This window comes from Trichoplax adhaerens, genomic scaffold, assembly GCF_000150275.1.
Source record: "Trichoplax adhaerens TRIADscaffold_12 genomic scaffold, whole genome shotgun sequence".
NCBI lineage: Eukaryota > Metazoa > Placozoa > Uniplacotomia > Trichoplacea > Trichoplacidae > Trichoplax > Trichoplax adhaerens.
Window position 1 is genome coordinate 546686 of NW_002060954.1, and position 21628 is coordinate 568313.

Below are 21628 nucleotides of genomic sequence, written 5' to 3' on the forward strand. Positions count from 1 at the left end.
CTTATTGATACTGAACTAAGAAAGTCGCTCGATAAAATGAAAGAAGAAGAAGGAAAGATTAAATCCGCTAATGAACGTATTACCGAATTAGAAGAAGAACTCAATCAATCTAAAAACGAACTAAATGTATTAAAAATTAAAAGTAAGCAAAATATGATAGATCAACGAGAAGATTTTACAGACAATGAGGAATTGAATTCGAAAATACCTGAGGATAAAAGAATGTCGTTGATAGTTCACACTGACAGTGAATTAGAAGAATTATCAAAACTGCGAAACAGCTGCCGGTTGCTAGTAATGGAGTTGTTATCACAGGATTTAGCGGAACCTAATAATTTAGATGAGCAGATTACTCAAGCATCTGTAAAGATAAGAGATATGAAAAAGAATCAGCACGACGTAGTATATCAACGCCTCAATGAAGACACTGAAAGTACGTCAAAACCGAATGAAATGCAGCCTCAACAATGTCAAGATACAAACGAGGTCCAAAAATATCAATCTGATATGGAAATACAATTAGCTTTGGATTTACAAAATGCGCGATCACAAATTACAAGTCTGCAGTCAGATAATGAAGCTTTGAAGAACCAGCTATTACTAAGTAATAAAGAATCTCCTTCAGATGTGAAAGGTGATAATTTAGTATCAGATATTGAAAATGATTTACGAATTCAGATTAGCAATCTCGAAATAGAACTTGAACTGGCTCGTGAGCAGAATCTTACATTGGAAAATGAACGGTACGAATTAAACACCAAATATGATAGCTTAGCTACAAGCGATAATCAAAATGCTGATAATGCTTCTGCCGCTAATTCTTTAAGTTATCATAATAAAACGAAAATGATGCAAATGATATCATTTGTCATATCTAATATCGATAAGGCAACATATGAAGAACCAGATGTTAAAGACTCCATAGCAGCAACGCTGCAGGATATACGTGGGATATTGGAAATTCGAAAATTTGATAATATGGATGATACAGTTGACAATAGTAATAGCTTATCCTATAGTGTTCAAGGTATTGATAATAGTGCTAACGCTGCTGCGGCTGAAGTAGAGTTATCTGAGAAACTAAATGCTGCTAATAGCCGATTAAATGTCTTAGAAGTTGAGTTAGACTATCAAAAGAAGGCATTTGCAGATAAAGAAGTTATTGCAGAAAAAAATAAAAATGAGCTACATTTGCAGTTGGAAGAAAGTGAAAAACGAATTGAAGAAGTAAATCTTCAACGCTTGGAACTAGAAGAAAGTCTTGCTAAAGTGCATCACGAATTAAATGTTTCAAAATCGAAGGAAATCGACTTGTTGGCAAACGAAAAGTCAATACAACAAATTATGACTTCTCTAGAAGCTGAAGTAGAAGGACTAAAAATTGATCTAAATGTTGCTAGGCAAAGCGAAGAATTAGCGAAAGAAGAAAATGCGAAGACTTTGAAAGCACTTGAACAAACAGAATATGACTTACAAAGTCAAGCAGATGAAGCTGAAAGCCTTCGCAAAAACTGTTCAGACTTAACACGGTCATTAACAGATATACAGGAAAAAGTGTTAGAGTTGCAGCTCGCAAGAGATAATATCATTAACGAGTATAAGGTAGAAAAGGATAAATACGAAGATTTAGAAAGAACAATTGATGATCTGCGGGAATCTTTGCAAAGTTTAGAAGCGGATAAAGAAAATATTGAGAATGATAAATTGCGTATTGAAGAACTCGAATTATTGCTATCTAGGAAAGAGGACGAATACAATACACGAATATCGACTCTAACTTCAGAGAAAGATCAAGCCCTAGAAGTAATTAATACTTTACAGATTTACGAAGAAAATAGTGTCGAAGCTGCTAAAAAATTAACTGAAATTCAGGAAGAGTATGAAGCTGCTATAATGAAAATAACGGCTTTAACAGAAGAAAATGATAGTTTGAAAGCACTAAATATTACCGTTAGTGAACAAAAGGAAGCCATCTCTGAATATGTTAAACTTATAGCTGAACGAGAATCAGAAATAAACGCTACCAAATTAGTCATTGGGCAGGAAAAGGAATCAGTTAATCAAATGCAGATTGCCTTGGAAAGTATGGAAAATGATAAGAAAAATATGTTGGCAGCCCATGAACAAGAGAAATGTAATTTACAGCAGTTACTTGACGATAATGAAATTAAATTACGAGACAGTGAACAAGTTTGTGAGGATCTTACACTTCAATGTGAAGAACTAGAAGATAAATTGAAAGAGGCGTTAGAATGTGCTCAACGAAGCCTTCATGAGGTAGATGGCGCCCGAGAAGACATATTAAATTTGAAGAAAACTACAGAAGATTATCAACAACTGCGCCTTTCTTATCAAGAACTTACTCATAGAGTCGTAGACCTGGAAAATGAAAAGTTGCAAATCACGACTAACTACGAAGAGCGTATTAAGGAGTTGCAAACTTCACTTCATAAAACCCATACCAAAATGAATGAAATCACCGATAACCAAGTAGAAATTGAAAGTGATCGTAACTTGTTCCTAAAAAATGCTTTAGAAGAATCCAATTCGAAAGCGAAGTCACTGGAAATTGCTTTGGAATATCAAGAAGCTCAGTCTGCCGAATTATTAGCAGTTCGTGAAAAGCTAATTCATGAATTAGAAGCTTCACGCAAAATGATTGATGAGCAGAAACAAATCAAAGAAAATTTAAGCAAGTCGATAAATGAACTATCTAATAATTACGACCAATTGAAAGATCAGTCTAGCAATTTCACTTTATCCCAGCAGGATCGCGATAGTAAATTGAACTTATTACTTGAAGAAGCACACACTAATTACTCACTTCTTGAAAAAAATTACGATGAAGAAAGGAAAAAAAACAGCAAACTGGAAAGTACTCTCAACACTGTTAATAATAGAATTGAAGAGTTACGGAACATGCTCGATGAAAGAAATAATAGAATTGTTGACTTGGAAACGTCACTGCATGTTAGCATAAAAGATTTAGAGGTATCTGTAAATAAGCAGATGTTAGCTCAGCAGTCAAATGATTTGTTAAATGAGCGACTTTCCATGCAAGAGGCGAAACTGAAACATATAAGCATCGACAAAACTAAGTTAGAGGAAGAATTAAGTCAAATTTTGGAGCAATTGCGTAATAAAGGCATCGCTCTGCTAGAATCTCAGCAAGTTGTTAGTGAACTGTCTCAGCAAATAGACCATCTAAAAACGCAGTATACCGATCTCGAAAATCATAGTAAGTTAGAAGAGAACTCGGCAGTTGAAGAATTATCTCGCAAAGTTACCAGTTTACAATTACGATTAAAAGAAGTCGAAGGCAAAAATGAAGTTTTAACTGAATCGCTAAATGCAAAGAACGCCCAGCTCCATGATGTTGGAAACAAACTATTGGATAAGGAAGAAGTCATTAACGGATTCAAAGATCATGTAAACGAACTGAATTTGAAGCTTGTTGAAGCAGAAGAGGGAAGAAAAACGTTGCTGACACAGTCTTCGCAGTTGCGAGATTCATTGCAAGATATAACGAAAGAGAAGGAGTTAGCAGCTGCGAAGTATGCTGAACTAGTTAGTTCCTCAACTTTAACAGCAAGTGAACGTGACTTATACGTACAAGCGTTAGATAAAGTGAACACATTGACGAATGAGAAGGTGGTAGCTGAACAAATGTACTCAGATTCATTAAATGAACGAGACAAAACAATTGCCGAACGCGATTACATGCTAATGCAGAAAGACAATGTAATTAGAGAAAATATGGCAGCTTTAGTTGATGCGAATGCTGCTAAAAATCGATTGGAAGTTGAATTGAAAGATAATGAATCGTTAAAAGAGGAAATAGATACTCTTAGAAGTCTTTTGCAACAGTCTGAGGAAGATATGATTGCAATGAAAAAGCGAAATAATGAATTGAGAAATGAATTAGAGACGGCTGATAATCGATGTATGGAAATGGACATAAAGAAGACGTCAATATGCGAACAAAAAATTGCTTTGCAAGAAAGAGTTGAAATAACGGATAGAAAATGCGCTGACTTGGAAAAGTCCTTGAAGGAGGCCAGTAAACAATTACAAGATTCTCATTCGCAAATTGAAACGTTGCAAGAAAAGAATGAGATATCTATACAGAAATTGAAAATGATGGATATTAACATTAACTCCTTGAAAGAGCTAGAAAATAAGGTACACGAACAAGATACAGTAATTGAAGAACTAACTGCAACACTGCAGTCATATAAAGAAGAAACTACTGTTTTAAAAACGAAAAACGATGATATTTTGCAAGAGCTATCAAATTTCAGTGCCTGTAAAGAAGAAAATAAAACCCTATTGTCTCAAATAGAGACTTTAAATCAGAAAATTTCTAAACAGTCAATTTCAGTTGAAAAAAAATCATCGAATGAACATGATATTGCTATTGAATCATTACAGGATGAATTAGAAGATGTAAGAGAAGAAAAGGAGAGTTTGGAAAAGCAAGTAAACTTTCTAAATGATGTTATTGTGGATATGCAAAAAAAAATAGTGGACGCCTCAGACAGTATTCAAAAATTGGAAAAGAAATTAGTGGAAAAAGAAGCAAGCCATGACATAACTAAAAATAAATCTCCGCTTGGCTCACCAAATTTCAGCAAGAAAGGGAGGCCTTCGGAACGCCCATACTGCAGCTTTTGCGAAGTATTCGACGCTCACAGCAGCGACAATTGTCCGAAGCTAGATAGTAGTTCGCTCTCTAGTTCGCCGCGTAGATATAACCGATTTAGTAGGTTTAGTAGTTCAAGTAATGATTTTCTTTTCTGTGATATTTGCGGTCAATCTGGACACAGCGCTGAAAACTGTGACGATGATACCATATTCTAGTACCGTATTGATTAGTATCCAAATGAAATTGTAAATTAGTGTGATGTATTATTATAACTAATATTTAATTTCTTAGGATTATTATCTTAATTAATAGCTATAATCTGTTTATATGTTGCTTAAAACTATTGAAACAGTATTCGCTTTTTAGATCATTTATGTTCAATATTATTTAAAATGCTGCAAAGATCTGAGATATAAATTGATTTAAAATAGGATAATAGACTCTACTAGTGCATCGTAAACATATTTTGCAAAAATGCTATACTGTATCGCCGAACCGTTTTATAGAATATTGATCAATAAGCCCTCTAAATTATTATTGTCTTCAGTTTTTGATGTATTTTTGGTTAGCGAAATGCTACGAAAAATGTTATTGTATTCATTATTATAAAACCTGACGGAATCATAAATTTTCTAACTGCATAATTTCTGATAGTAAATATTCCTTATTAAATTTGTGCTACGATTCACATTGGCGTGGATATAACATAATTTTTGATCATGATCTGAAATTTAGTTCTTTTGGTTGCAAGTTAGTATGTAGTATTTGCGTAAACTTTATCTTTCTACTAATAATCTTTTATATGCCTGTATTAATTGCTAAACAGATTAATGTTTATATGATTGTGTATAGACATATATGCTATACTGTATATGTATCTTATATTATCTATATATATTTATATATATGTACGAGTAGATGTGACTATTTTAAAATATACCTTCTCCAAAATCACAACTGTACGTGTTGTACCCACAGTATACAAACCGTTGAAAGGTACAGCACTGATAATTATATAATCTGTGTAAGCTAGGACTAGAAGCGATCTAGAAATATAAATATCCAATATTTATGATGTAAAAAGTTTTAATACAATTTTAGAATTACCTCATACATCTATAGTTCGTTCATTTTATTCTGTTCCGTATGACATTGTTAAAACAGCGTTCTTACCGCAAATAATACATTACAGTGCTATTATTGTTATTAATACTAGTTCACTGTTAAATCTCATTTTAATTTTATGAAAAGCCTAAAATTGATATGATTTATAGTACTTCTTGTATCTTTGCGTAATAATTTTCGTATTGCCATTTCTTGTAAGTGAATTTCCTACCTACTGTATTACGTACAAAATTGCATAATGGTTCAATAAAATTGAAATTAGAAAAAAGTTCTTTACGGTTGTTGGGTACTTGCCCTGATATCCAAAGCTTATACCTTCTCAAATCAGTATTGTGAGCGTTGACATCTTTCTTAGAAATAGTAATAACCCGGTGCTCATGGTCTACGCTCTGACGATTGATTGTACTGATCATTTGCTTAAGAATTGTTGCCACAATAGCGCTTAATTCAATTCTACATTCACGGTAATTACTCGCACATCTTATAAAATTATATCAATTTTATGTATTTATATTTTCTATCGCAATATAGCGCATAAAAATACCACGAATTTGATATCGATTGCATGCTATACAGTATACGGTATACAGCGGTTAACTCTTAAAAATATGACAAAAGTTTTCTCTTACACGCATAAGAAATCAAATACGGAATACTTTCCGCTTATTTTATGATGCTGATGTGATACGCACATGAATACTATTTAACATACTGTGCATATAGGTTACAGTAGTTGCTTTACAGTATCTCATTTACGAGGATGGTTGTGACAATATAATCAATTAGAAGCCCTAGTAAATCCGTCATGGATTAGGAATGGATGTGGTATATCTTTATACTTTAGTAATCATTTCTGGCTCAGGAAATAGTATTTCGCACCACCAGATACTGTATTAAGTTTAAGGAAGTTAATAATCGTCTTAGATAATAAACAAATTACAGTTATAGCTTTTAGTGATTGATCCTAATATCATTCGCGTGTAACCAAGAGTGACTTACAATCAATTTACACCTGTACGAACAGTATTCTTTCTAGATTTAATCCTTCAAGCATATGCCGATTAATTATGTTATCATAAACTTAATTGGCAAAGCTATCGCGCTTTACCGAATTTTAAAACATGACTTGCTTATAACCAAGAGCAGTCTCAAATAGGAGATAAACCATTGCGCTTATATTAAGGTAAAGAAGGACATATTTTAAATTTTTTTATAACTACAGGAAATAGCTATTTACATTTCATCATTACTATATCGTGTAAAACAATTTAGTGAAATATTCGCAAACAAAACAAACCCAAAGGTAGTAAACTTGGTCAGAATAGTATATGCTGAAGTAAGGAAATCTTGTTAATTTATTTCATATTATACAACTTAAACTATTACATAAAAAGATAGACCTACAAATTGGCCGATTAAATTAGGTTTTTGAAATATACTCGTATGCAGTAGGTATTCCGATAGAAATGGAAATGGTATATCGCTCTTTTGGCAGATATTTTGTTCTGCAATGATAGTTTGTAAATTAGCAGTCATCCTTCTATTAATCTATGATACAGGATCAGTCCAGAATGAGCACAAATCGATGCATTATTTACCTTTATTAGTAATAAATAACGTAGTATATCGTTAATATCTAATCATTATCCTTCTTTTCTCTCACAGCAGCCTAAGAAATCATGCGAGTTATAAGATAGGCATTAGTAACAAAAGCGAAGCTTGAATATCAAAATAAGATATTGCATGTATAACTCTAAAAGCTGTATCCAATGATTAAATCCTGTATCATTCTATTTAGGGCTTAATTGCCATATTAACCTTAAATCGGTCATCTAGAACGTTCAATTCGGATATTAGGTCAGTAAGAGCATTCGAGAATGCCTCTTCAGGCGAATAATTTGAGGTGGTTTGCACTCGTATTACTACATCGTACTCCAATGGGTGAGGCACTTTATAACCAGCGAAGATAACTTGTGGATCTTTAAGTAATTGCCTAAGTTGTATTACATAGAAAGCCATTTAAGTGATTGACACTATGACCAAGTAACTTCATTTCGGTTCACTATTTTACACTATTTGCTAGCTATTAATTGGATTAGCAGAATATCACAGACCACGCTACGACAAAAGTACAGAGTAAATTGTTTCGACTTACGCTCTAATAATATTGCCTAAAGTATGATCTTCTTTAGCAATCGTGAAATGGCAGGCATTCGGAACTTTGGTATCCTTAGTAATTGTAATTCTAAAAAGATTTGATAAGCAATTGGTTAATAATAATTACTTATTCTATGTTTTAAGAAATTCGGCCCTCTGTGTTGTACTATAATTTGATGTTAAACGAGAACTGCGTGGTAAATTAATCACTGTAGAAAGATCATATAAAGAGTATATGTATAAGTAACTTCAGGTAAAAATTATTACTTCTTCTCATCAGGTAGTAAAAGGAAATGTTCGAAAGGTGCCGGGGCATTCATTTCTACTTAATCAGGCTATTTAGATCTTTTCCTTCCTTTCGGTAACTCTAAAATGCCCGGAATTCTCAGAAGCCTGAACGAACTTTCGAAATATCCGATTGCGAGTGGATCGACGCTTTCTACAGTACATGCACTCTCAAACCGTAAATCACGAAGAGACTGCATTCTCACTGTACTGTACTGTACTGTACTGTACAGTACAGTATTATGCTATACTGTACAGTACAGTACTGAAGACCATTCTGTAGTGCATAGACGCACGATATCATGCAGCACTGTACTGTACACTCTACGTACTTTATTGTAAATACTATACAGTACTGTACAGTACAGTATTTCAATAGGATTGTATAGAGCACTGCTGCTGATCAGTGTTAAAGTGTTAAGCTGGTAGTAGCAAGTAAACTCGAATCAGCGACCAACAGCAAGCAACGCTGCAGCTCTAAAGAATTGCAAAGCAGTCTCCAAATACTGGTCATTCCGAATTCTAGATACCTCTTTATATTCATTTTAATATCTTACCAGGCTTCAAATTGTGATGTATTAATATTAAACGTATTATAAATCCAAAATTTCCAGCATTCAAAAGCGAAACCTTCTAATCAATCAATCGAGGAAGAAACGAGAGGTACTGTAGCTAGCTATTCACATAAATAAACTGTGGCGTGGAGTCCTACTAGATGATGTACTGTATTAGTAGTCTATATTAACAGTACTGTAGTGTCCGTAATCTACGCGTGTACATTAATTAAATAATGTATACGGATATTGTAGGCGCATGAAATATATCCGAATATACGTCTATGTTAGTAACATATGCACGTAATATTGATTGATTATAATTACCTGCAATATATACTCGTATATACAGTATATCTGTTATTACAATATCAGACTATCAGTATCCCAAATCCTGGTGCACTTCAATGCTAGATTTCTTTTCTTGCAAACCCGAATCATTAATTTAAAATTTTTTGAATATCCTTGCAGTGAAAATAAGTGATTATAAATAGATAATGTCATCCACACGGAGTCGAGACAATGATGATGATGAACAAGAACCTCATCGTAAAATTCCACGTACTTTGCAACAGCGTGATTCGGATCGACGCTTAATTGTAATTCTAGAAAATGCATCTCTAGAAAGTGTCAAGGTAATAAGATATACATGTACTAGCACTTGCACTACCGCCGCCGCTCCTTTTTAATTGGGAGACAATTTAGCAAATTCGATACTTGCACGGACTTTAATTTTACTTATCAATAGTAATTGTCGATAGTCCATATACTGTACGTTTATGTGAAAAGCTGTAACTTACTATACTGATTATACTCGTACGTATATATCTACTGTAGGTTAAAAATAATTTCGAATTGTTAACTGCTGATCGGCATGCTAATATTTTACGAAAAAGCAAGAGAGATCCTGCCCTATATAGACCCGATATAGCCCATCAGGTAAATAATGATAGTGTTATACAAATAATTTTTAAATTGCTATGCGTATTATATCGTATTGTAAGGCTGTTAGTTAAGGCTTATTGATATAAATTATTATAATTGTTATATTGAGCTCCACCTTACTAGAATCTGAGATACGAAACTTATTCGCATGTGCTATAGTCTTATATAGCGCTCAGAACTGGACTTCATAATCTGTATTATCAAATATTACATAAGTACAATCTTATTTTCTCATACGTTACTACACTATATTCCTCATGCTATCAATATCTGATATACAAACTGGCTCAGATTTACCGCACATCTGTTGAAAGTTTATAATTAATTGTTGTCATTATTACGTAAAGGCTTATGCTACCATAATTAATCTCATTTTTGCATAAGTTTTTGTCATGATGGATAGTAATCCTTATTTGGACATATTTATATTAGCATTTTTTTTTAAAATAAATAACTTTTTTGTGCAATGGTATGATATTACTAACCCAAATCACATAATTACTTCTGGTTTCAGTGCTTGTTGATGTTACTAGACAGCCCTCTTAACCGCGCTGGAAACTTACAAGTTTACATTCATACCCAACGCAATGTCCTCATTGAAGTCAATCCACAAACTCGTATTCCAAGAACTTTTGATAGATTCTGCGGTTTAATGGGCAAGCCTACTAAATAATTACGTTTATACGTGTAAAATTCTTCATCCTTTATCCTTTAAGATTAAGAGCCAGTTTTCAATATAATTCTGTATGTGCTTGAATCGGTGAGTCTTTGCTACTGCTAACTATACATTCATTCTCTTTTTTACTTAGTTCAATTACTGCATAAATTCAGTATTCATTCAGCAGAAGGATCCAAGAAATTACTAAAGGTTGTTTTTAGTAGTGGTAGTAATGAAAATTTTGCTGTTATTATCATGGTACTTGGCTAATACAGCGATAAATTTAATTATACCATAATTACATTTGAAGGTTATCAAAAACCCTATTACTGATCATTTGCCTACTGGATGTCGAAAAATTGGTATCGTACATTGATGTAGTTGATCTACTATAGTAAATTTATTTAAAGAGATCTCAAAATTTTGAGCCATTATAGATTAAGATTCCTTTAACTTGAAGCTATAAAGTGTATTGCAGTATTTTACTGTATTCTTTTGGTAGGAACTTCTTTTAGCTGCGATAACCTTACTAAAGTTAATAAATTAGTGCCCCAAGATCAGCCCATAGTTTTCGTCATCGGTGCTATGGCTCATGGCAAAGTGAGTATATCTGAATTAAATTTCAGTTACAAGTATATTGCCGGTATGAGTTATATGCATTATTCTCATCCGGAGGAAAATAGTTAGCAATTGTAACTACAGTATGAAAAGTTGCACGTTGTATCTATTATTTTACCACTGTAGGTTGAAGTTGATTACACAGAAGAAGAAATTGCTATCTCTGAATATCCTCTTTCCGGGGCATTAACCTGCGCTAAAGTCTGCAACGCCTTCGAAGATGAATGGGGAATACTTTAGCACTACATTGATGAAGTCTGTTATCACTTTAGAGATATATATGTTTTAAATTCTATAATTAAACGTTAAAAAGCTCACTTAATTTAGTATAATTACATAGCGTACTGTGCTCAGGATGGGAAAGTTACTAGTAATACTCATGGGTTATATAATTTAGCGATGTAAATCAGCTTTTTATAATATAAATCCGCGACATTCCGTTCACAGAACTATTCAAGCCTAGAATGAGATGCTTTGTACACTGCTTTCCAAAGCAATCTTTATACATGACGTAGTTTTTAATGTCAACTCGATTGTTAAGATCATATAGATGTTTTGCTAATGTTTATGCCACAGCATTAATGTAATTGCTAATACTATTACTGTAGTCTATAAATCTACTATTTGAGCAACGATTGGTATTTAAAACCTAAACGTGACATGGCAATTTCATCTTACTAATAAAATCAATTTTATTTTATATTATTTTACACTACTAAAGCTTCCGTACCGTGCATACCTGTATGTATCCGTCTAACGCAAAGTGTACGGTGTACACCTATGCGCATATACTCGTGGACTGCCATAAATATGAACCAGGGACTTCTAAGATGAATTTTCTCTTAGAAGTGCCTGTTATGAATTATGCAGTATAAAGTACGACGTATGTGAGCGAACGAAAGCTATTAATCCCTGTGAAGGCTTACTACTCAGCTCTAAACAGTAAGCACCAATATTGCACAATGTACAGTCATGGACTATTAAAGTTATGGTATTTTAGAAGTCCATGGTGCAGTAGGTTTGAAGCTCTTACAAAATCGTGTACTTAGTACGTGCCGAAATTTTAAGGCGATAAATTTATGAAACTAATGATACGAGCATCAATGCTACGATTATAATAATTAATTTAATACTGTACGCCAACTAAGCCGACATATTTACGTATCTCGCTAAATAAATGCTTGCAAAGTACATATAATTATATACGTATATAAGGTTGCATGACCATTTAATTACACAGTAATTGCAATTATAATTATCCAAGTAATCAAATTCTGCACCGTGCACACCGGAGCACTGACTGCACATAGTAACTTAGAAATATTATTAATTATTCAAACCAAGTTAATCGTTATAATAGCTACTATACTTATATTTTTATCATCGATTTTTCTCTTATATATATATATTATTATGCCCGTACTGTATTTTTGTATCGCTTCATTCTACTTTGCGTACGCGTATAGTAATTACAGGATTTGCTATTTATGACTTTGAGTCGTTATGAATAAGAAAGTTAGTTGGAGCAATTTCAAAGAGTATTTATGCGAGTAGAGCTGGCATATTTATGTTCCTAACATTTGATGTATTATTACAGAAAATACACAGATCTAAGATACTACGCGTATAGTGTAGATTACAGTATACAAAGTCCATTGTGAATTTCGTTATATGTTAATAACACCACGATAGCTGTATGCAGGACGAGACCCTCGTAGTGATAGAGTCATAACGCCAGACGTTGGAAAATTACAGGAAAAATAGTCCTGTAAGTCTACCTGCGTGTCTATCCTATGTATTTATAGCTCTTTTATCTTCAGTTTCAAGGTTAATGAGTCTTAAATTTCCATGACTGGCGGCACATTGGACAAGTCTGATCTTGATAATTCTGTGATTGCAACCATTTCAAAATACAATGTACATGAAAACAATGCGAACATTCACCCCATACTATTGTACAATCATCACCAGGTAGTTTACACTCCGGGCAGCAAGAATCGAAGGGCATTCTACAGATACCACAATTGTCATCATTCACTTGCCATTTCCAACTTGCTACACCTATCCATTTCTGTATAGTTACTTTCATGATAATTTTGACTTTAGGTTCACTACCGAGTAAAACGTTCGCCAGATATTGTACTATATCTTGATCTTTTAACCGTGGCTGTACAGTAAGTACGGTTCTGTGCTGAACTGCCTAGTGTACAGTATCATGGACTACTTACTACAGTACTGTACAGCGTGGACTGCACCGGAGATGTCGTGCACCCAGAGGTCTTCATGGTCTAGTCCGAACCCTGTGTACAGTATAGCGCGTTTAACCGCCACTCAAATTTGAAATCACGCATGCAGAATGACTGGTTAAATCATCACAGCGATAAAAGAAAAAACTTTTTATCTTGGGTTCGGTACTACACAGTACAGTACAGTACAGTACGATAAGTTAGCACTGTACAGTACAGTACAGTACAGTACTGTACAGTACAGTACTGTACAGTACAGTATGCTTTTTTCTGAACTCTACAGTACAGTATGCTTTTTTCTGAACTCTACAGTACAGTACACTGTAAATGTATGTACTGTACTGTACAGTACTATGGAACCAGTCTTTTTGCCTACGGACTTTTCTTTTTCTTGACATTTTATTGGTCTCTATGGTACAGTACAACACTCGTTTGGTTTTAATACTCGCGTGTACAGTACTTCACCTACAGTATTACATTGAGCAACCATATTATTCAATTTGAGTGTCGGCTTCAACGTTGAAACATTTCGACTTGGAACTAATCACTGAGTTCAGAGCTAATAATGGAAGTAACTTCATCTCCAGATAAACTTGGCAAATTTGAGGATGCCCCTCCCTTGTCGAAGACTTATTGCCAACGTATAAGTGTTGAAGAATATGAACAAGTAGGAGAAGAAGCTACTCGTACAGCGTTAAAAAACTTAGTGTCCAATTTAGAAGCTGATTCGGAATTATACAAGCGAGTGTTGCGAAAAAGAAAGCAGGAATCTTTAGAAAATTCCGGCCTTTTTAGCTATGTGAAATGTAAAATATATTCGTTTCTAAATTACACTGAGCATTTGCAAATATCAGATGAAGATTACCACAATGAAATAGAGCGGTTAAAGTATAATATTATAAATGCCTTCAATTATGCTCAAGGTGAGGATTGTAGCAAAGTGACTATCATTAAATCGTCTATATTTATATATATATATATATATATACAGTAGACAGCACATACAGTATACAAATTTCTATTACATTCATATGGGAATAACGGGACACATTATGCAACCACACTACTATGCTTACAGCAATTGATCAGCCTAGCCATAACCACAGATTTCTGTCGCGTGCAATCAGTAAGGGAAAGCAAAAATATTATTAAAATCAGCTAACAACAATTATAATCATAACTAGTGTATTACTTCATAATAGCAAATGAAATTGAAAAATAAAAACATCTTAACACAGTCCAAAGCTTTCAATCGTTGAAGAAGAATGTAGCATCGTACAACAGAGCGCGACATTTATCATATGCAGGGATACTACAAATATAGATTGTATACGGATAATATAACGTTTTAATTATAATTATGACACAAACGAAGGTAATATCGAGTTAAAAACTATATAGTGACTTTAAACAATATAAGATACAACAATGTTATAGATTATACAGTATACAGTATACTATACAATATCCTATCAGCATTGACGACTATATTATATATAGAAGATTACTGGAAGAAGTCTCCAGGAGTCCTTATACGCACCTAAATTTAGTTAAAAATTTTCAATGGAGATCCATCAAAGGTATAGAAAGTAGTTATAATTCATCATTGGTACTTTAGTTACGAGTAAAACATGAAGCAAATTCATTGAGAGTAAAACACTATTACTTGTATTGAGTAGCAGCTTATCTTATGTTTATGGTTAGAACAATAAAATAGAGCCTCACTTTATCGTATAACTTTACTATGCTTGAGCACAACCTTTGACTTGGTAAGTCACACAGAAATCTAATTAGCCTCTTAAGATAGGAATGACAGCTTCTCATTCAGATCTACAATAAGAATAATAAATAGAACGATTTAGCGAATTTATGCATTCGGACTATAAGTGTAACTTCAGGTATTATTGAATTAGTTAATTAATTTTATTTTATTCGCCATCCTATGTAACAATTCGATAACGATTAGACACGAAAACTTTAAAAATAATAGGACAGTCCTTTATTTATAATGTAGTCGAAAGGTTTGACATGGGTGTACTGTATGCAGACTACTCACTGCATAGATGAAAGGTATTACATTACCTTATGCATATCTAGACCTCATTTCTATACCATGAATACTACTACAAGTATTATCTTTTTGTTGTAAGACAGATATCATGAAATAGACATACTTTAAATATCCATCGCTAGTAGTGTGCCATTCGTTCGTGTATGCGTCTGACTTTCTGTCCAGTATCATGAATTTCACGAATGATGCCACGAAATCATTACCACCGAATTTGAAATTTTTAAGATTCTGATCGTCCATGTCTTATTACTCTTGATTTTTTTTTCGTCCATGTATGCAACTACCAGATAGACGTATTATTTTAAGCTAATCATCTAGAATAAATGATATATAATTATTTATATTGTGTTAGTAAAATTGTTGTAATGTGAAAATGTCGACGATAAAGAATATCTACATCTCACTTTTGTAGAATCTAAACTCAATAAAGACCAGAGATATTCCCGCAGATTAATAGAAAAAAAAAGTAAAGACATGATTGAAAAAATGATCCAGTCTTCTATAACTGAAATAGAACAAAAAGCCGAATCTTCCTCTTCATCTTGTTACCAACAAAGGGAATCTGCTCAAGTAACTCTTAAAGCTCCACTACCACCACCACCACCACCACCACCACCACCACCATTGCCCAGCGCACCCATTATGAGTAGCACTGATGGAAATACACGTAATCCCGAAAAGGTAAATGAATTTACTAGAATATCTGCACCTCCCATAGAAGCAAGCACTTCCATTTATACTATTTACATGAATCAGTTTGAAACCTTATCGCTTGTAGGTTACTGTAAAAAATTTAAAAAGCCTAACGATTGCTAAATTTTATTTTATTTGTAAATAAAGAAACTTGGCAATCAATCTGAGTTGGACAAGAAAAATGAGTAAAATTTCCTAGTTGTATTTATATTTTGATTGGGATTACGTTATATACTATTTACTGTAGAGTAAATAAATTTAATTTTTTTCAACTTTAATCTTTTTAAACAGATTTACAACAGAATCAACCAAAAATACCTCTTCTATTGAATCTACGAATTTAGAAGCAAATAAGAAATGTCCTAGTGTCGACGAGACTTCTTTGCACGATTCTATAATGTCTGTAATTAAGGATGGATCTGCTTTGGCAAGTTTGCGTAAAACGAGGTAAGATGTTGTTTTCCCGGGATGAAACAGATTCTGTTAACTGATATAATGGCTTTAAAACTTCTAAATAGTTTACTTCCTATCTTAAACAATTAAACAGTGCCGATGATGATCAAATTGAAATCAAAAGACGTCGATTGCAACAAGAGGATAATGACGCTATGAAAAAATTTTTTAACGAAAAGCTCATCGATAAATTTAAGAATGTCGCTCGTAGTCCGGAAGTTTCTGACATATCCAATAATTCAGGGTTCGATGATGTCGTAAATACTCATAATGGTAGTTGGTTACAGTAACCATTACAAAATACTCATACGGTATAAATATGCGTTTATATGCATTATACACTCTCTAGTCAACACTTTCTTCTTAAGACATGTACTAACATAAAGCTTGTCCTAAGAAAAGTTATAATCAGTCAAACAGTACCAATTGATACCACAAATATGCTATATCGTATTCTAATACGTATTCAATTTTAATGAACTTTTCGCAGAAAATTACGTAGATAGATTTTAACCAATGTATTAAAAGAATCATTATTCTTAATCAGTTCACAGGCAATAATGTAATTATCTTAAGTTATTTTGCTAAATCACGACACAGAATACCGCATACAATTATATTTTCACTCTATATCATTTATTTCCCTTCCGAGTTGAATCATTGTCCATAAAACAATATTAGTAGCTTATCATTATTATGATAATGAAGCACATGACTTAGCATACAATTTCCTATACAGCAACTGAATATTAGCCCCTAAATACTCTTGTAGGTATCTGTACAAAAACTATACACGTAAATAAAATGATCTTTCCAATATAGCCTCAACTACCTTTCATTACTAATTTTTGAACTACTGCCATCAGGTTTTGGATATGATCCTTAGCAATGATATTTAAATATGTTATTGATACACTGTACATCATATAATGTATGATGTTCGATATTTGTAACTTTGAATAATTTTTATTACAATTGTTCATCGCAACCCTAATTGTACTTCGTGCGGGTTATACTAGGGACTCCCAAGAATCTCTAAATATATAAGTAACCATGTTATTATATGTACTCCATACCAATATTAGGTTAATACTATAGATGGTAATATTATAAATATCCAGTAAAAACAGGTAGGAGTAAAATCAAAGACTACAATAGCACTTCTCCAGACGTACTTACTACTACTTATCAGTCAAAATATACTATTTAGGAGCGATATTACTTCCAATTGTTGATCATACATAGTAAAGACTCAAAACCTGTTCATTTCGTCAAGGACAGCACAAAAGTCGTGTAGTAAATTAGACAATTACAACAAATCCGTTCATCATTAAACGGACGCGCCAAAAAAACCGTGATTCTTGACACGTTGCCCTCTTAAAGAATAGAAGGACCAGATCAAAATCTGTATAACAGATGCTACGATAGGGACCAAACAAATCATGCTGAACATGGCTTGTCTTAATTCCGGTTTAGCGGGAATAGTCACTGCTAAAAGTCATAAAATTCTTTGTAAGATAAAATTTGTAATTCTATAGATTTCAGAATATATTAGTCGACGATAGTTTTCTTAAAAACAATCCTATAGAACTTATCTAAATATTAATAATGCTTTATTACAACCTTGACTTCCGTGCTACCAGGGCAATCACCGAAAAGAATTTCATGCAATAAAATTGAATTAAAATATATTTGCATTGTACTACTACTTTTGAAATTTAAGTAAGATAACGAACCTGGTAACCATAGCCGGTTAGAAAACTAACTACAAACATGGGAGCTAATGATTGGGCAGGCTTAGTAAAGAGAGCATTGGTACCAAAAATCATAGAGGAGATTGGAGCCCTTACAAAATTTTAAAATTTTAATTTCACCATGGTTAACAATTTGCCATGAAATTATAGTGAAGCACTACTATAGGACAAGTTATTTACATGGATGTATTGCAATTATTATACCTTCTCTTATATTTAGCCCTGTCATCATCAATGATATCCGAGACGGATAAATTGAATAAAGAAAATGTGGCTTCTGGTAAACTCCTACAGATCAAAATTAAAATCAATTACATATTGAAACAAGTTTGGTAAGACAATTCTTTTTATACAGTACAGTACATACCTATCCAATACCATAAAGAATATTAAAAATATCATATTACTAGGACCACTTAAAAACATTGCTAGTGCCAGTGCGAACTAAGTGTACAAGCGAAAGAACATGAGAGTTAATACAGTAGCATATAAGCAGATTTCTTGAGGTAAAGTTGAGTATATTTCTTCAACAAATTTACCTTGATGAAAAACGAAACCATTATGCAACGGTATGATCCGAATCTTGCCAGCAATGGGGAAAACAAAAGAACCAGTATCTTATCCGAGAATTAATATAACCTTAACTGACATAAACTTATAATAGCTTCCTTATGGTAAGATTACTAAGGCACCTGAGGTAAAACGAAGGCAGAACCAGCCATAATGCTCCTTGCTTGCTATTAAGATATTAAATATGTTTTTAGGTTAATAATTTAACAAGATTTGCGCAGTAATTCATTACACTTACGGGAAGTAAAGACGAACCAATCAAGTTGTCCGCGAAAATTGAAAAGAAATTACTGCCAATAGTATTATGAAAAATCTAGGTTGATACAAAATGGTAATAATGTAAATAAACTTAAATATAAATATAAACATAATATATATATGTTCTGTTGGTATAATTTCTCTAATTGCTATAAAACTAATCAATATAATCTCAATTGAAAGTAATTTTCTTGAGAGCTTTAAGCTCTTACCTGTAAAAAATTCATCAATACGAATAAGGCTATCATTATAGAGTAAAACATTGAAGATCAGAACATTATTTTTACAAAAGAATTAGTACACAAAAGCGGCATCTTTCTTAAAAAATTGTATTGTATATCAAATAGAATAATAAATTTACCAAACTGCTTGTTGGTTGTAATTTGCTTAAACAAGGTGTACAATGTAATATCTGATAACGGATTGTCATCTTCGCCTAATATTTCATAGAAAGGTAGCATCATTGTAACAAAATATGAAGACACTATATGGATCTAATTTTCAAGTTTATATTCAACTTCGCAGTACTAATAAGCTCTTACCGCTATCAATCAGGACGGAGTTAGAGCTTTCTGCATCAGAAATATTAATCGCATATCTTGCTGTGTATGTCATTGCAAAGTAGCTGATACTCGCAATAACAACACAACAGATTTGGAAATATCTAAAATATTTCAACTAGTAATAAAAAATCTATTCAGTAAATCAAAATAATTCATTTTGCTACAATTTCAGATCCAAGCAAAGCCTAGAACCTGATTGCATTGTTCCTCTTATCAATGTACACTTGTACAGTATAGCATTCGAAATTACGAATTCAGATATCGTAAGTTAGTCAATATAACAGCTGACTACTACTGTAGACGTAAAATTATTACTTTTTATTTGAAAGAAAGTAATCGCAAAGACATACATTTTGAGATATAAGTTCAGTAAATAAAACGGCGCTAGATCCAATTATTGATGCTATTTGGCTGAAGTGCAATAGTATAACAAAGATAGTTAATCTTTAGCAAACTTCGAACGAATAGACCTAAATAATGATAAATTATCTATATTGGTGTGAAAAGTGAGAGTTAAACATTAATTACCTGTATTTAAGGACTGTTTGTCTGTCAGATTCCTTGGTAGCGATTTCAGCAAACAAAGCACATTGTGCTAAGAGAACTGTTAAGAAGACATACAATACATTCAAATCAATTCACCAGAGGTGTGTGAATGTTATACATGTGTGCCTTATACTGTACATATACGACACGTATTTCTAAGTTTATACAGTATAACATTACCATACGTAAACATGCCATCGTAAAAACAGAGAGAGGTAATCAAATGCATTCCAACTACCCAATCGCTGTCACCAAAGGCCGTCCAAGGTATCCAAGGAATTAAAAAGCTATAAATTTACAGGTAATTCAAAACATTGAAATATCAATTAGAACATAACAAGGCTATTGCCTCTATAACAGGAGAAAGTTCATCATTATCATTAACGGTCTATCACAAACACTATAAGGGTGCTAATTTCCTAAGTAGTGCAGACCTTAACGCAAATATGGGAGCTCCATATAAAATTGCAGTCCTGCGGCGGCGTGAGAAGGCAACTTTGGAACTATCCTGAGTAATAAAGCAGAACTTTTGACTTGCAACAAAATACTGTGCATGCTTAAGATGGAAATCCATTTATAATTGCGAATCACCGATTTCCATTTAACTGTAAGTTATGTCCTTTTGTATCTTATAGTATTATAACCACTTACAAAATTATAATATAAAATCAATTTCACTAACTCAATTTTACTTAGTAAGGTTATTCTTACTTGTAAATAGCCAAATAATGGATCATTAATTGCATTCCACACCAAGTAAATGAGCTGAGCGCGATAAAACCAGGTATTATTAATTCTAAAGGGCAAATGATTTACAAGAAAACGATTAAAGATGGTGTCAGAAACATTATCAAATGAAAATCCTTCTGAAAAAGAAGCGGACGCTAAACTCCAAGTTAATACAAGCAAGATCTCAAGCGGCATCTTATGGGTACTTTAATCTTATTGTGGCTCTGACTTAATTGCCCGTTACATTTATGTGCTTAATAATAATTGACAGTAAAGTTAACGTCAATCAATGAATTATAACTTGGAAAAAATTCTGATGGACTAACAGCTTTAAAGATTGCTAGCAAATATGAAACTACAGCTCCACCTAACGTTACTTATCAGTTCCAGAAATTCTTAAATCTATCTATGCATATGCTATTGCTAAAATAGATTACATAGAGCTTCACGTAATGTATTTTAGTAGTATCAATAGCAGAAAAAGATAACATACTACTTTTCAATGGATATCCTATTAAATAAGATCTAATGACAAGTCATTATATGCCATAGTAGAGCTAAGTTATAAACATAATAATAAATATTCAAGTTACTTATTACATGAATAGATAGACTGAAATTAATACAAGAAGCACTATAATCTACCTGTAGCCATTGAGAAATAATTTGATGTAATAGAACTGAAAGATAGAGTTCATCATGGACGCAGCCAAGGTCGTCGACGCATATGCAATAGCACTCTTGGTAATCGACATTTT

At 32.9% G+C, this 21628-nt stretch overlaps 5 protein-coding genes across 5 annotated transcripts; 2 read left to right on the top strand and 3 right to left on the bottom strand.

The window, feature by feature from the left end:
- Positions 1–7406: 7406 nt before the first annotated feature.
- On the bottom strand, positions 7407–8247 carry TRIADDRAFT_59743 (uncharacterized protein; the record flags this gene model as incomplete). The annotated part of the gene is made up of 4 exons (XM_002115838.1): positions 7407–7439; positions 7589–7763; positions 7926–8015; positions 8195–8247. The coding sequence occupies 4 exons, from the start codon at positions 8245–8247 to the stop codon at positions 7407–7409; spliced, it is 351 nt and encodes a 116-aa protein (XP_002115874.1).
- A 1016-nt stretch (positions 8248–9263) lies between these two features.
- On the top strand, positions 9264–11227 carry TRIADDRAFT_30169 (uncharacterized protein; the record flags this gene model as incomplete). The annotated part of the gene is made up of 7 exons (XM_002115704.1): positions 9264–9401; positions 9604–9705; positions 10226–10358; positions 10521–10582; positions 10680–10731; positions 10872–10969; positions 11114–11227. The coding sequence occupies 7 exons, from the start codon at positions 9264–9266 to the stop codon at positions 11225–11227; spliced, it is 699 nt and encodes a 232-aa protein (XP_002115740.1).
- Positions 11228–12815: 1588 nt separating this feature from the next.
- On the bottom strand, positions 12816–13076 carry TRIADDRAFT_30014 (uncharacterized protein; the record flags this gene model as incomplete). Its single annotated transcript, XM_002115839.1, has 1 exon — positions 12816–13076. One exon carries the CDS (start codon positions 13074–13076, stop codon positions 12816–12818), a length of 261 nt encoding a protein of 86 aa, XP_002115875.1.
- Positions 13077–13798: 722 nt separating this feature from the next.
- TRIADDRAFT_59745 (uncharacterized protein) lies at positions 13799–16740 on the top strand (the record flags this gene model as incomplete). The annotated part of the gene is made up of 5 exons (XM_002115705.1): positions 13799–14156; positions 15717–15985; positions 16145–16182; positions 16289–16444; positions 16545–16740. 5 exons carry the CDS (start codon positions 13799–13801, stop codon positions 16738–16740), a joined length of 1017 nt encoding a protein of 338 aa, XP_002115741.1.
- Positions 16741–17440: 700 nt separating this feature from the next.
- On the bottom strand, positions 17441–21625 carry TRIADDRAFT_59746 (uncharacterized protein; the record flags this gene model as incomplete). The annotated part of the gene is made up of 14 exons (XM_002115840.1): positions 17441–17485; positions 18187–18295; positions 18409–18492; positions 18572–18648; positions 18897–18941; positions 19013–19087; positions 19245–19273; positions 19394–19468; positions 19575–19696; positions 20124–20199; positions 20322–20428; positions 20576–20649; positions 20853–20937; positions 21516–21625. 14 exons carry the CDS (start codon positions 21623–21625, stop codon positions 17441–17443), a joined length of 1113 nt encoding a protein of 370 aa, XP_002115876.1.
- Between the last annotated feature and the right edge of the window lie 3 nt (positions 21626–21628).